General features: G+C 52.4%; 1 protein-coding gene across 4 annotated transcripts in view; it reads right to left on the reverse strand.

Moving 5' to 3' along the window:
• The window catches only part of PHC2 (polyhomeotic homolog 2), a 116,144-nt gene that overhangs the window by 43,628 nt on the left and 57,578 nt on the right, over positions 1–14,938 (reverse strand). For 2 of the 4 annotated variants that reach the window (XM_043578661.1, XM_043578662.1), the window contains exons 2-7: positions 9,685–9,897; positions 6,895–7,053; positions 5,788–5,865; positions 5,185–5,349; positions 3,153–3,305; positions 1,714–2,026 (exon numbers count right to left, since the gene is read on the reverse strand). In XM_043578661.1, the coding sequence (XP_043434596.1) occupies positions 1,714–2,026; positions 3,153–3,305; positions 5,185–5,349; positions 5,788–5,865; positions 6,895–7,053; positions 9,685–9,843 (1,027 nt within the window). In that variant the 5' untranslated portion in view covers positions 9,844–9,897. The remainder of the gene's footprint in view (positions 1–1,713; positions 2,027–3,152; positions 3,306–5,184; positions 5,350–5,787; positions 5,866–6,894; positions 7,054–9,684; positions 9,898–14,938) is intronic. The other 2 variants (XM_043578663.1, XM_043578664.1) reach the window with 2 other exon arrangements.

The raw sequence follows: 14,938 nt of genomic DNA on the forward strand, positions 1-14,938 counted from the left end.
TGTCAGAAGGCAGAGATAAACCAACCATTTGTCCTTGAAACCTCAAAAAGGTAAATAAAGGACTTTAGCTCAGATTCTGCCTTGCTCACTATCATGACATTGGACTTGTGCTTTCCTCTGTCTTAAATACCTCCCCCAACTTTGTCTGTAGGGTGAACTACTCATGCTTCAAGACTCATGTGCCATTTTCTCCGAGGGACAGGATCTCTGGCCCATGCTCCCGGCAGTGAGCTGGCCATGTGTGCCCATACCTACCTTGGACTTACTCTATAATAGAATTTATGAAATTGAACGGATTTGCTTATATATCTGGCTCCCTCCTTTTGACTGCACACTCGCTTAGGTAAGGATGTGTATTTTGACCATCTTGGTTAATCCAGTAACCAGCATACATAGGTTCTCAAGAAAGAAAAAATGCAGGTGAGATTGGACGGTAAAGTGGTCTGGATGAGGACAAAGGGTCACTGGTTACCTCAGGGGTGTGACCACGGTGATTCTCTTTTTAATGCAAAGCCACGTGGTCTCTCACCATATGTATTTCCATGGTCTAACAGCTTGGTCTGATTCCCTAGACTGGTAAGTCTAGGCTCTCTGCAGCTTTTCTTTTCTTTTTTTTTAAATTAAAAAATTTTTTTTTCATGTTTATTTATTTATTAAATTTTTAAATAAATCTTTATTTTTGAGAGAGAAAGAGACAGAGTGCAAGCAGGGGAGGGGCAGAGAGAGAGGGAGACACAGAATCCGAAGGAGGCTCCAGGCTCTGAGCCGTCAGCACAGAACCCGACATGGGGCTCGAAACCACAAACCACAAGATCATGTTCTGAGCCGAAGTCTAACACTCAACCGACTGAGCCCCCCAGGTGCCCCTCTCTGCAGCTTTTCTAAAGAAAGACTGCCTACGGTAGGCAAGGCTGGGAGAATGTTAGCAGGCAGGGAGAGAGGTCTAGCCTCAGGGAATGCTGAGTCATCCCCCAACCCCCCACGGATTCTGCCTCACAAGTAATCTGGTTTTTGTTGTTGTTTTTTTTTTTAATCTTCTAGATTTTTTTTTTTTTTCTCAAGTGTCGCCCTCATTGGCAAGCCTTTTGGGATTCCCTCCCCAGAGCTAGATAGCTCCCCTGTGCTCCCGCGTATCCAGAGCTCACGGATATGACGGCGCTTACCACACTGTACTTCACGGCACTCGTCTACCACCCAGACAGGGCCCTCCCTGGACGGCAGGGCCTGAGTCTCATTTATCTCTGCACGTCCAGAACTGGCAACGTAACTGGCAGAGATTAGTCAACAAATGTCTGTTGAATGATGAGAAAATCAACTTCCCACACTTCCTCATTTCCCTGAGTGGTTCTTACGTGCATCTGGCTGGCCCCTGTCCTTTTTGCTGACACTTAGAGAATTTCAAAATAGTCCGGCTGCCAACCTCCGCTCTCTCACGGCTGAGAGCTATGATTGTGTGCTCCGAGATTCACCACCTTCAAGCCCATCGCGAAGGACTCATTTACTCCAAACGATGTGGCTTCCTTCTCTCAAGCTAGAAGGAGGCCTGGTACGGAACCAGGAACCGGTGAACTTCTCAAGATCGGAAGAGGCCAGAGAGACATGGGGCTGGTATCTTAGCACGTCCATGGGAAAAAGGAACGTTTGGAAGTTTTCCCCTACCCCGTAGTGCTCCTGAGTTTTCAGGGATAGGATCCTTGTTCCTGGAGCCCTTACCTGGTGCGACGAGGGGGTGGGTAGCCACAGCGGGCACCATCCGACTGAGCCCAGCCCGGCCCTCCATGCTCCCTGGCACACCGTTGTTACCATCTCCTTTCTTGAGTGGCTCCATCACACTGTCACTTATGCCAGGCTTGGCACCTGCGGGGGAACCCTGAGCGGTGTTTCTGCCTTGTGACGGGGTAGGCAGAGGCTGGCTACCCCCTGGCGTGGGTTTCAGGGCCAAGCTGGGCAGGACAGGCTGAGTGGGGGTAGGGCCCGAGGCTGCTGCAGCTGGTGTCTGCTGTGTTCGGAGGGTCAAGTTCTGTACCTGGAAAAGAGGGGTCTATAGGAGTCCAGAGAAGGTGGGTAGGAGCAACGGCAATACACAGTTAAGATAGGGAAGGAGTTAGGGATGGACCTAGGAATGGCTATACAGGATAGTGGGTTGTAAAATCGGAGAGAAAGAGAGAAAATGAGTTAGGGGCTGAAAAAGGAACCAGGAGCAGGTAGAGTTTCTAAAGGGGACAAGAAAGAGTGCTAGTGATTGCATCCACCGGCAGAAGAAATTGAATTCTGAGAAGGGATGACTGTCTAGGCTGGGGCGGGCTCTCTCTCCCTTGTTACCTCCTCTCCTCCCCCAAACTATCAGGATGGGATGCATTGCATTTAGAAAGAATTCCCAGCTACAGCGGGGCATGGGGCTTCCCATACTCAAAAAGGCCAGGGCAGAAGTGAAAGTTAATTGACCAGCACAGCCACCAGGCAAAGATTTATCTTGTCCTCAGAATAAATAAGGTTTAGGCCAGGATTCGTGTGCTTACTCAACCTGGCCCCTGGTGCCCTCTGCTGGACGCACGGAGGCTGTGCCAGACCTGCTCTGACAAATCTGATGATCTTGGCTACCAAGCGCTCTCCAATTCTGTAGCTGGGGTGGGGGTGGGGGGTTCTGCCCCACTGCCCATAGAATCTTTACAGCCACAGCAGTATCTGTGTGCTCCCAGCAGAAGGTGGGGACCCAGGACTTATCTTTGCTCCCTCTTCCATGCCATCTTCCCCCAAACTAGAGGTGCTAACGTGTATAACCAGAGTGGGATTTTCCACTTGAAAAGCAACGCAGAAGATATACTGGGGAGGGTGTCAGGTAAAAAGCTAGCAATGACCACCCATTACTGGCAGCCATGTTTGCCTCAGTATGCTGTGCTCTGACTCCTGATCTATGTTTGTGAGGGAATAGAACAGAGCCAAGGGTGGCTGAGGCCTTCTCAATAGGGAATTCATTAAGGAGTAGAGTACGTCTGGGAGCATCGGGATGTCCTGTCTCCCCCCGGCTTTCCTAGAAGATCCCAACCTTTCCAGAGTCCAAGCTCCTCCAGGCCTTGTGCCCATACCCAGTCTCAGTACCCCTCTACGGAGGTGCCCACCCCCCTGCCCTCCCACCAGCATGGAATCCTCACCTGGGCGGGGGTGGGGGGCCGGGCGGGGGAGCCAGTGCCGAGCTCAGGCTGCACAGTAGCGACGGTGGCCGTGGGCGTGAAGATGAGCTGAGGGGACAAAGGAACAGTGCCGCCTAGGCTCCTAGCTACCTGCACCAGGTTACCTGGCTGGGCCTGGAATCACAGGAAACGAGGCGCCTTTTACCTGCCCAATGTGGGCTCAGCCACAGGACAGGACGGTTCAGCCAGGGAGCAGATATGGGGAAACAGGGAGGCAGGAGAGGGAAAGAGTCCAAAGGGGGCCACCTGAAAGTCTCAAGAGGCTTGTAGAGTCCTGATCCAGGCTGGGCAGTGAAGGGGAGGGTGGAGGAGAGCCAGTCTGGGGATGCAGGTCGGGTTTACTCCAGAAGCCTCTGGAGTGGCTCATGAGGAGCTCATCCTAGAGGGGCCGACATTCCCGGGACATCCTGAAGTCATTCTCTCCACAGCATCCTGGGGAGCAGGGACCTAGGGCGCACACAGATGCCCTAGGACCTCTTTCCAGGTCTAACCCACTCCTGACTCCATGTCTGGGCCAGAACAGGACTCCCCTGCATGAGGGATCAAATTAGATGTGTTCTTTTCTCAGTCTGTAGCCAAATTTAGATTCTGGTAGGGGGTGTGCAGGGATAACAGTGGTAGAGGAACCAGGGCGCCCAGAGCCATACTCATGTCTGCCCCTCCTTCCGTGGGGTACAGGCTACGTGGTGCTCTCTGCATGACACTTCCACCCCATGAGCCTAGCTTGGTGCCCATGTGGACGTGCTGGTGTCCCACAGGCTGCTTTCCCCAGACCTCCGAGAGGCATGTCAATGTCTACTCCTCTGTGCCTGCGTGCCCTGCTTTGGGGACGGAGGCAGACGGGCTTCAGGACTCTAGCTGGGGCAGGTGAGGAGGACAAGGGAATGAGTAAACTGAAGACAAGGGCAGGTTTGGGCAGTGTCACACTGCAGCCGTCCCGTTCCCTAGGAAGTAGAAGGTTGTTCCGTGTACTGTGTGTCTATGAAGCTATTCCCTGGGAATGGAACGTCCACAAACAATGAACTCAGAGTCAAGAAAGGAAGTGCTGGGTCAGGACCCGAAAAGCTCCAAGCGTCAAGTTCTGGTCACAGAATCAAAGTGGTAGCGGTGGTGGAGGTGGTGGGGGGGGCGCGCAGGTAGGACTGTATTGTCTTCAGGAGGGCATGTCAAGGAGCTGAAGGGAGAAATCTTCAGGATGGGAGACACGAGATCAGAGTCTGTGATCTGAGCCCAACACAGAGCTGGAAGTTATCGCCTCCTGGGGAGCATGCTGCTGTTTTCCCTGGAAATTCTTCTAAATGTTAGGAACCCATAAGGTTCCTAAGGACCTTTGCATCCCTTAGGGACAGGTATAAAGGACAGATTCTAGGTATGCACGTCCAGGGCTGATACCGTCCTGAGCACATTCTACACATTCAAACAAGCTGAATTAATGAGTGATAGAGTGACCTGATGGGCATGGGGTCCCAGGTGGGAGAGCAGTGGAGGCAGCAGCATGTCCTGGAGCTGAATGCCACTTTCATGACTTGGGCTGGAATACACCTTTGGCTCTTGAGCTAGCGGTGGCCAGTCCCTACAAGGATGGCCACAGGGGCCAAGACCCCATTTCTGTACAGTACCTGGATGTCTGTGCGTTTGCTTATCTTAAGTGACCAAGTGTACTGGCCATCTGGGCATGAGCCCCTGCATTTTCTACCCTAATTAATTTGGGGGAGCAGTTTCTGAGAAGAAGAAGACAATTAGGGAAGGAAAGGAGGCACCATGGGCAACCTTCTCTATTTCAGCCGGGAACCCCACCTGTCCTTGGGTCACTGAGCCTGTACCAAAGCTCCCACTCAGCCTTCCAGGCGCCCTCTTATTTATTCCACCCCTTACCTCTTGCTGCCTGTCCCTTGGTGCTCCTTCCCACCCACCTCTCTAGCCTCCTAGTTCCCAACTTGTCTGCCTTTGTCCTTCCAGCCCACCTGAGCCGTGGCCCAGGCTGGGTACTCACCATCTGTGCCCTTAGATACATCTGCGCTTGGCTTGCAGTCAGGGCCGGAGAAGACGTGTTACCCAAGAGCACGGCCTGCTGGGCGATGCCTGAGGCTGTCGCTGAGTTGACACTCTGTGCCCGGTTGATGAGCTGGGCTGCTGCTGGGGAGGCTGCTAGATTGATCTGATGGGAGAGACACACACAGTGGGAAACAGGAAGTTCTGTTAGTAACCTCTGTGCCTCCCTCATCCATTTCTTTCCCCCTCTTCTGTTCCTTGGTGGATTCGGCCTTCTCTAGGACCATCTCTGGTCCCTGGGCCCCTCAGCACTGCCCCATCTCTGGCTTACATGTGGAGCTGCAGGGAGGGTCCAACGGGGGAGAGACTGAACTGTAAACACAGACAGAGCCTGGACACCGGCATGAAAGACGACAGAGACTTACTGAAGGGTTAGAAAGAGGCAAATGCTTCTTTTTCTGGCAAGAGTAATAGGTTCCAGCCATGACTGCACACGGCTAGGGATTCACCACCTGGGGCTGGGAGACTGCAAGCATCCGGGGCAAGGAGGAAGGAGCTGGTCCCAGAGCTATGGGCTCTACCTGCGGCTCCCCAACCTACTCACCGAGGATGACTGGGCTGGGGCCTGTGCAGACACATTGCTGCTTGAAGTGCTCCCTTGTCTGTTGGCCACCAGGCTTGCCTAGAAAAGAACAGTTTGTATCGCTAGAGTCCCAGATCTCCCCCCATCAGTCCCCGAGCTCTCAAAGGAAGGACTTTAGGAAGTACTATAGGACAGCGGTCAGTTGTCAAACGCCTAGGGTCAAACCCCCATTCTACCTCATCTGCGTGTGACCTTAAGCACGGGCCTCAGTTTCCTCTTTATAAAGTGGGGATAATAACAGAATCTACCTTGTGGCACTGCGGAAAGGATTAAACGAGGCAAAGCATTTAACATAAGCACTCAAATCGTTAGCTATCACTGTTACCCATCTTCCTAGGTCTCTGAAGCCCTCTGCTCCACCCGGCTCTATCAGATCGGGCTCCCGGACTCTGCCAGAGAGTCGTGCACGTGCTGTCTGGCACATCCAACCTGCCCCCCTCCCCGTGGCTGGCTTCTCACTCTTCCAGGGTCAGCTTCCCATCACCCAGCAGACGGGCCTTCCCTGGCCACCCAATCCAGGGCACTTCCTTGTTCTTCAGTCAGAGCGAGCTGCTCCTCTTTTGGAGTGCTTATCACAACTCAGAGACTTAGGTATTCTGTTTCCTGGTCTCTCTGGGGTTCTGTTTACTTGCTGTCACCCTGCTTTAAGCTCTGAGAAGATGGGGTGCACAGTATTCAGTGTCTGACATGGTCTGTGGTAGGTGCATAAAACTTTTGTTGAATGAATGAAGGAATGAATGAATGAGTTCCTCTCAGCCACCAAGGACAGACAGGAAGCTGGGTGGGCCACGGCCTTCTCTTGTGGACACCCCCGTGGACCCTCGCCCCTCCCGGTGGTGTGGTGGTGTGGGGAGGAGGGGTCCCCCCAGCCCTTCTTCCTGCGGCCAGAGAGTTCTACCCCTGCACTCACGGGCCTGAGTGAACTTGGGGAAGATGCCGGACCCTCTCTTGGGTAAAGGACCATGACCGTCCTGCCCACACGCCAGGGGAAGAGAAGGCCCGGGGAAGTGCGCGCGGCACCTGCTCCCCCTCCCTCTCGCTTCTGCCACCCGCCAGGCCCGCTCTCACCTGCTGCACGGCCGCCAGGCTCTGGAGCTGGGCGCTGCTGAGGTGCTGCTGCTGGAGCGCTGCTGTCTGCAGCATGAGGTGCTGCTGCTGGGCCGCGTACATCTGCTGCAGGTACTGAGCCGCCGTGCTGGGCTGCCTGTGCAGCGCCTGCTGGATCACCTGGGAGGGGAGAGCCGTGGGGACGCCGTCAACCTGCTCGCTGCGGACCCGCCCCTTCCATGACGAGGCCTTGTCAGAGGACAACCCTGGGGCCTAGCTCCTCGCCCTAGGGAGGTGGGAAGGCAACTGCCTTTTGGACTTTACACTCCTCTGCCTCGTCTGTCTGTCCTGCACATCTTGGGCTCCTGTGCTCCTCTCCAATCCACCTGCTCCTGCGTCAGCCCCCTTGGGGAAAGTCAGAGCAGCACAGTGATGCTCTGACCAGCTCTGGGCAGTGGGGGCGGGGGGGGGGGGAGTGCGGCACAGGGAGATAGCGGGTCCTGTAAGCCTCCGGTGACACTGTGTCCCGTGCCCGGCTTGTTCGGCAGCCCCCCTTCCAGTCATTCCCCACCCTCAGATCTGGGTGACTGGGACACTGGATGGTGACAGCAGGGGAACCGAAGCTCAATAAAGCAGAGAGAAGGGAAGCGGGTAGGGGAGAGAGAGGCAGGTCCGAAGGGGGGCCTATTCCAGCATTAGCAACACGGCTAGCCAAATGAAAACAAGGGCAACAGCCTCCCGGCCGGGGCTGCCTCCCAGGGTCTGCCCCTAGCTGCCTGGGAAGTCCTATCCGTCCCTCAGAAGGTCCCCTTGGTCTTGGAGAGCAGACCAGAGCCACAGGGATGACGCATTTCTCTTGTATTCTTTCCCCCTCCCCGTCGGTCCCTCTTTCTGACCACCGTCACCATCACCTGGCTTTACTGCTGCTCCTCTTTCCTGCCACCGTCTCTAGGAAATGACAAAGGCTGCCTTTGATCCCGCTCCCTGCTCTTCACTCCCAGCCCCCCAAAGCATCCCCTCGCCCCCAGGAACAGAGAAAAGGGAATGCCTTTCCTCCAGCCCTGAGATCTTCTGTCTTCTTCTCCTAAGCCCCAGGGACATTTCTCCTCCTTCCTCCTTACCTGGTCACCCTCCTGCCATCTCTTGCTGCCTGATGCTCCATGAGGGTCCTGGCCAGGCTTCGGCCCTCTTGCTACCCTTAACTCTGCTAACTCCCTGGCCATGGGGCTTCCCCCAACCCTGGCTCCTGCCCCCAACTGGCAAGCATCCAGTCTGGCTCTTTCTGGCTCAGCGTGGATTTTAGGGTCGGTGGCTCTAGGACAAAGCCATTCGTGGGCTCAGATTTGGGGTACTGTAAAACCAGGCTGATAATCGCAGATTCTTCATGGGCTCTGGGGTCTCCTGATTTCCCCCACCCCATCTCAACTCTTCAGGTCCCACTCCCCTTCAGCATTCTCTCCCCTCAGTTCTGTTTATTCCTTGTACTCTCCCAGAATTCCTTCCTCTTCTCCCTTTCACCTATGCCTCTCTATTTTCCTTGGACTCCTGATCTCCTGGACCCCCCGCAGTCCAGGCAGCAGCAGCAGCGGAGAGATACTGTGGCTCTTCCTCACCAGAGGCTTGGTGTCAGGGAGTGGAAACGGCAGGGACCCTGAACGGTTCGGCTTGGGTACGCAACACGACCGCGGGTGATTCCATCTGCCGGAGCAGAAACCCCATATTCCTTGTACCCATCCCGGGGATGGGATGAGGGCTGGGAGGATGGCACATCCCGAAGTGGGATGCTGGGAACTGTTCTCAAACACTCGTGATCGGAGGGGCCGGGAGGAGGCTAGTGTGGGGGGCGGCAAGGATGGGTGCGGGAAACGTGCTTTTATTCCACGGGAGGCAGAGGTAACTGGGAGAGGAAAGATTCCAGAGTCTCTGATGGTGTCTTCAGACGCTCTCACAGTCTGCTGCGGCCCCTCCTCCACTCTCTAATCTGCGCCCAGGGCCAAGGCAGGATGAGGTCACTGGTCTGGTACATCCATGCTGGATGAGCAAAGTTACTTGGAGTAAACACTTCTCAGCTGCACACGCTCTTTTCCGTCTGTCTTATCTGGGAACCTCAAACACTGTGCTGTTTTTCGTCTTGACCCGGACGAGTTACCGCCTTCTCTGAGCCTCAGTCTTCTCAACCATGGAAGTGTGCTTGATAACCATTTTCAGCTGGAGGAGAAGATAGGCCTGCCGTGATCCTCGCAGCGCGGGTACCAAAGCAGATGGCGATGCGTGGGCACGACTGCGTTTGGAGCCATGTGTCATCACCTGGGAGGCCTTGTGGCACACATCACCCGGGAGACACTTTGCAAACCGCTGCTTTAGGGAGATTGCCTTGGGGTTCCTTTTTTTCCTCGCAGACACTTAAGTTTTGTTACGGGGCAATGGTCCTTCAGATAGTGGGTCGAGGTTCTGGCTGAGCAGCTCCCAATCGTTTCTCCTGCTTGTTATTTTTACTTGTCCCCACCCCCACATCCCTTTTACACTTTCACCTGCCTATCATCCCAAATAGCACTCTGGGATCTGAATCACCAGGTGAGACAGGGATTTTCCAGGTCTTCGAAGTTCTCCCACTCTCCCCAAAGCTCCTTGATCGGACCCATCTCACGTCACATCTCCTCTAACTGTGCCTCAACATATATCCCTGAACACCCTCCCCGATGCCCACTCTACCTCCCATGCCCATTTATTCCCCAGACCATGCCAACATGTCCTCCCAGCTAACCCCAACATGATCGAGGAATACAATCTCTAGATCAGCCGGAATCTTACCTGCACGGTCTGCCGGTCAGGAATGCCGCTGTACACAGAAATCTGGGGCCCGGCAGGGCGGCCACTCCCACCACTGCTGCCACTGCTGCAGCCGCTGCTGGCACTGCTGGCGACACTGGCACTGCTGGACGTATGGGGGACTGGCAGCTCATTCTCCATGGCCTGCGGGCTGGCACGGTCAGCGAGCTCCGAGGGCAGAAGAGCAGGCGGATGCTGGGAGCAAAGAGGCAGAAGTGAAATGTCAACCAGATGCTTCCTATAGGTCACACACATACTCATCGGCTTTCCATCAGCCCAGGGTGATGAGGCCTGAGACACGCCTGCCCGCGGAAGGACACGGCCAGGTGTGGTTCACCAGGTGAGTTTTGAAATCGGATCTGCCTGATTCTGAAGTGTATGACCTGGCACTCCCTCCTTCTGCTGGAGGGGCTGAAATCTGCACAGAAGTAGATTTCCTACAATGGCCTTCCTGGCGGTCATCTTAGGGGTCATCTCTCACCCCATCCCCCCCCCCCCCCAATCTACCTCTTCACCTTTGGGATGGAGAAACTGAGCAGCACAGTACTTATTATTTGTCTGTATGTGTATAGCCGATCAGTGGAAGAAATGGGATTAAAGGTCTGGAGAGAACAGAGGGAGAAAGAGACAGATCAGGAGGCAATAAAATAAGCTGAAGTGTTTATTTGGTTTTGTCTTTCAAGGCCAGAAGAGCTGCCAGTGTGTTTGGAGTCTCTGTTTTCTTGATGAAGTATTTAGTGAGTGCTCTCTGATCTAACGCTGAGCATGGCACTACATTAGGCAGTGTGATTAAAACTGCAGGCCTTGGGACCGGAAAGACTTGGGTTTGAGTCCTGGCTCTGCCGCTTACTCGAAGGGAAACGCTGGCAAATCACACTTCTCCAACCTTCTGTCTCAATCTGTCAGATGTAAGAATACACGAATTGGTTAGGAGGACAAAGTAAAATAATGACACAAAGTGCTTAGTAGAGTGTCAGGCAAATACTCCATGCTCCACAACATTGGCTGTTGTTGTGGTTATTAAAACTGTCCCCAGTCCGGTTCCAACAGAGCAATCCCCTTCCAAGGTGGAACTGGCACAGCCTCCTGGAACCTTCTATCCCAGTCACTAAAGAGTGCCAGAAATTCCCTCAGGGACCACCCTGTGATCTGGATTCAGAATGGGAAATCTACACATCCCCTTGAAGCATGTGTTGGGGGATGGGGGGCTCGGAGGGAAGGAGGGGTGGTGGGGAAGGCAGACCCAGATCTGCGGTCGAGTTCCCCTCTTTCTTCTTTCATGCTATTCCTAAAATTCTCATTTCTATATATGAACTTTTCCTTCTGCCTATTCTTTCCTGTATCTAAAAACAACACTCATCATCCCATCACAAACACTGAATTCTCTGCTTGCAGAGTATGCCAGTTTCATAAATGGAAGAAATAATATGATTTTTCACACTAACAAGAGCATTGATTAGTACAAAAAACTAAAATTGTCATTAATGTCCTGTTGTCTTCTTCCCACGGCCGCTCAGTTTGGAGGCTGTCAACTTCTGACTGGGTGGGTTTCACAGTGAGCTGAACAAAGTGGGGGTGAAGGCTAAAAGGCAGGGATGTGAGGGTAAGGAAATCCAGGCCACTCCCAGCTGGCAAGTTGAAGTTCGGAGGCCTGTGGCTTCAAAGGCAGGACAGCAACCTGCAAACAGCACTCAGGACCTGGGTCCTTGAGCAGTGATTTTCCCTAATGTTTGTATGTCTTGTCTTGTCTTGTCTTATCTTGTCTTGTCTTTTCTTTTCTTTTCTTTTCTTTTCTTTTCTTTTCTTTTCTTTTCTTTTCTCTTTTCTTTTCTTTTCTTTTTTTTAAGTTTATTTATTTATTAGAGAAACAAAGTGTGAACGGGGTAGGAGCAGAGAGAGAGGGAGAAAGATAATCCCAAGCAGGCTCCACATTGTCAGTACAGAGCCCGACACGGGGCTCAAACTCACAAAACTGTGAGATCATGACCTGAGCTGAAACCGAGAGTTGGATGCTTAAGTGACTAAGCCACCCCGGTGCCCCCGCATGTCTGTATTTAGTGCTACAGGGCAGGGCCCTTGTCCATGAGTTCCCTTTGTCCAGAGCTACACTCAGTTCTGGGCCTCATTATGGCCATCACTTGTCAAGGATTCTTGTAATGAAAACAACAATGCGGGAATCACTGACACCTCAGAGTCAACAAGTATTTCCAGTGCTCTGCTCAGCTACCCCCCCCCCCGCCCCCCATATCTTATGTTCTAAGGAGGGACAGGTAGGCTGCATAGAAAGGAGTAGAAGGCATAATTCTGATCTTGCAGAAACTGACAAACTAGTTGTAGAGATGAGGCTCACTTGAAATTTCAAGGATCACCACCCACAAATCAGAGTTCTGTTCAAACATGGAAGATCCCATAGAATCCCGAAGTCTTCTTTTAGTTAGATGCCTCACCTCCCTTTCCCAAAGCGTTGACCAGAATTGGGTTTCAGTTCCTACTTTCATTCCGCTCTAGGAGGTCTCAGTGGAAGTACTCATAACCATAAAACATAAACTGAGAAGATGGCAGCAGCCACAGCAAATTAAGGATAGGGTAATCTACACATCCCAAATGATCAAGCCTCAGCTCTATTTTGTCTTCCTTTTGCAGCAGCTAGGGCAGATCTCGTGCACAGAGTGTACTCGATCCTTGTTGAGAAATAAAACAGGACAAAATTCTAAAGACCCTCCTGTATGGAAACACTGCACAGGCGAGGACACCAACTGCTCCCCATGCTGGGGAGGGAGACTTAGCAACATGGGGACACAGACACAACGCGCTTCCTGAACTCTCTTGTTTGCCTGTCTCCTTCCTTCTGCTGCTAAACAAGCCTTTCCCTTCTCTCTTCATTCTTGCATTCTTGGCTTCTGCCCCCATCGCCTCCACCTGGCCTTTTCTGTCTCATTAATTTTTGTCCCCAACCCCTGACTTTTCGGTTTTCCCATTCTTGTTCCTGCTCCCCTATCCCTATCCTCTGTCATATCTGTGCTTCCTGGTGCTGGCCCCATCCTCCTCCCTGGGGAGGATCACACTCACCTGGATTGTGCTTTGGCTCTTGACTCTTTCTCTCTGAAAGTCTGGAACGTGTGCATGCGTCTCCCCCTCCCCCTCCTCTCTCACTTACCCAGGTCCCATCGATCCTGAGTGGTTGCTCTGCTTTACTGTAATGAGCTCTCTCTCCCTGTTCCTGACCTCTGCTCTCTCCCAACAGTGTCCTGACCCCACTCACCTGTCCTGGCCATGACTGCCCTCACTCTGCCGCTGCCTGTCTTGCCTCCAGTGCTCTAGTTCTCTCTCTTCTTTCTCATGGTCTTCCCGTCTGAGGATCTACAGCCTCCTCTCCCCCACCCCACCCTGTCCTGATCCAGCAAATTCTCTTGCCTTCATTCAAGGCGTGCTCTAGATAGTGCGTGTACCCGCCCTCTCCCTCCATCTCTCTGGCTGGCACTCCCTGTTCTAGCTCAGGCTTTTGATAACTACTGCTATCTCTCAAGTGTATGCTCCCTCTTTGGCTCTCTCTCACTCACTCACGCAAAGCAGAGGAGGGAAGGACAGACTGCCTAGGAGATGAGGGAACACTTAAAAGGAGAAGTGACAGTTGAGCTGCCAGAACCCACACTTTCTCGCTTTCACAGCATAAAGCTGCCCTATCCCCCCTTCTACTCAGTCACTTCTAGAACCTTCTGCGATCAACAAAGTCCTAATTCCTCCCAAATCTGAACATTTACTGAACATCTACCACATTCAGGGTGCTCTTGCTAAGGACTGGGGATAGAAAAGAGGTAGAAGATGTGGATCCTCACTTTAAGGTTTTCACTTTTGTAGGCATATCAGAAATGGTGAACCCTAAGGCCTTTTGCCCCAGAAACAAAAAAATGCACAAACACAAAAATGTGCTTACAATTGCAGAGGTTAACGAATCTTTTGAAGCCTGTCCACTAACTCTGGACTAGGCAGCTCTGCTAGGTAGACCTATGGCAGGAGACACATATTCAAAGATAAAAATATTATTAGCTACCGTATGCCGAGTTCCAAATGAGTGATGGGGACAACATTTGCTAGTGTTCAGAAGAGTGAGGCGCAAGGTATGTGTGCAGTGGGATAGATGGACAGCGGAGGAGGGTTTACTTCAGGCTTTATGAAGCCCAGACCTACGCTGCTGCTGGATAAACAGTCATGACTGTGAGATGGACAGTGCCCAGCCCATCCCTCTGGACTTTCTCCAGTGGCTCGGTTTTCCTAGGAGAGGCAATGTACTAAAGGAGACAGAGCATGGAATTAGAAGTTGGTTACTGCCAGCTTTGGGAACCTGCCCACTGTTGCCACTGTATGGTGTTGGGCAAGGCAGTCTTTCTCTCTTAGTTTCCTAACCTGCAAAATTGGGCACCCTGGTGGGGTGGTGGTGGTGTATGTGTGTGAGTTAATCTCTCGGCCCCATTTCACTTTCTAACCTTATACAGGCATGCCTCAGAGACATGGTGGGTTTGGTTCCAGGCTACCACAATGCAAAGAATAGCACAATAAAGGGAGTGGGATGAACTTTTTTGTTTTCCCAGTGCACATAAAAGTTATATTTATGCCCTACAGGTGTCTATTAAGTATGCAATAGCAGTACGTCTAAAAACATAATGTATATACCTTACTTAAAAAATACTTTATTGCTGAGCGCCTGGGTGGCTCAGTCAGTTAAAAGTCTGACTTTTGATTTCGGCTCAGGTCATGATCTCATGGTTTATGTCAGCATGGAGCCTGCTTGGGATCTCTTTCTCCCTCTCTCTCTGTCCCTCCCCTGCTCACACTCGCTCATGTGTGCTCTTTCTGTGTCTTAAAATAAATAAATAAACTTAAAAAAAACTGAGGGGTGTCTGGGTGGCTTAGTCAGTGAAGCGTCCAACTTCAGTTCGAGTCATGATCTCACAGTTTGTGGATTCAGGCCCTGCATCAGGCTCTCTGCTGTCAATGCTGAGCCTGCTTCGGATCCTCTGTCTCCTTCTCCCTCTGCCCCTTCCTGGCTTGCTCTCGCTCTCAAAAATAAACATAAAAAAATTTTTTTTTAAATGTGGGGCGCCTGGGTGGCTCAGTCGGTTAAGCATCCGACTTTGGCTCAGGTCATGATCTCATGGTTCATGAGTTCGACCCTGAGTCAGGCTCTGCGTTGACAGCTCAGAGCCTGGAGCCTGCTTCAGATTCTGTCTTCTTCTCT

Source organism: Prionailurus bengalensis, chromosome C1 (genome assembly GCF_016509475.1).
Source record: "Prionailurus bengalensis isolate Pbe53 chromosome C1, Fcat_Pben_1.1_paternal_pri, whole genome shotgun sequence".
Taxonomy (NCBI): domain Eukaryota; kingdom Metazoa; phylum Chordata; class Mammalia; order Carnivora; family Felidae; genus Prionailurus; species Prionailurus bengalensis.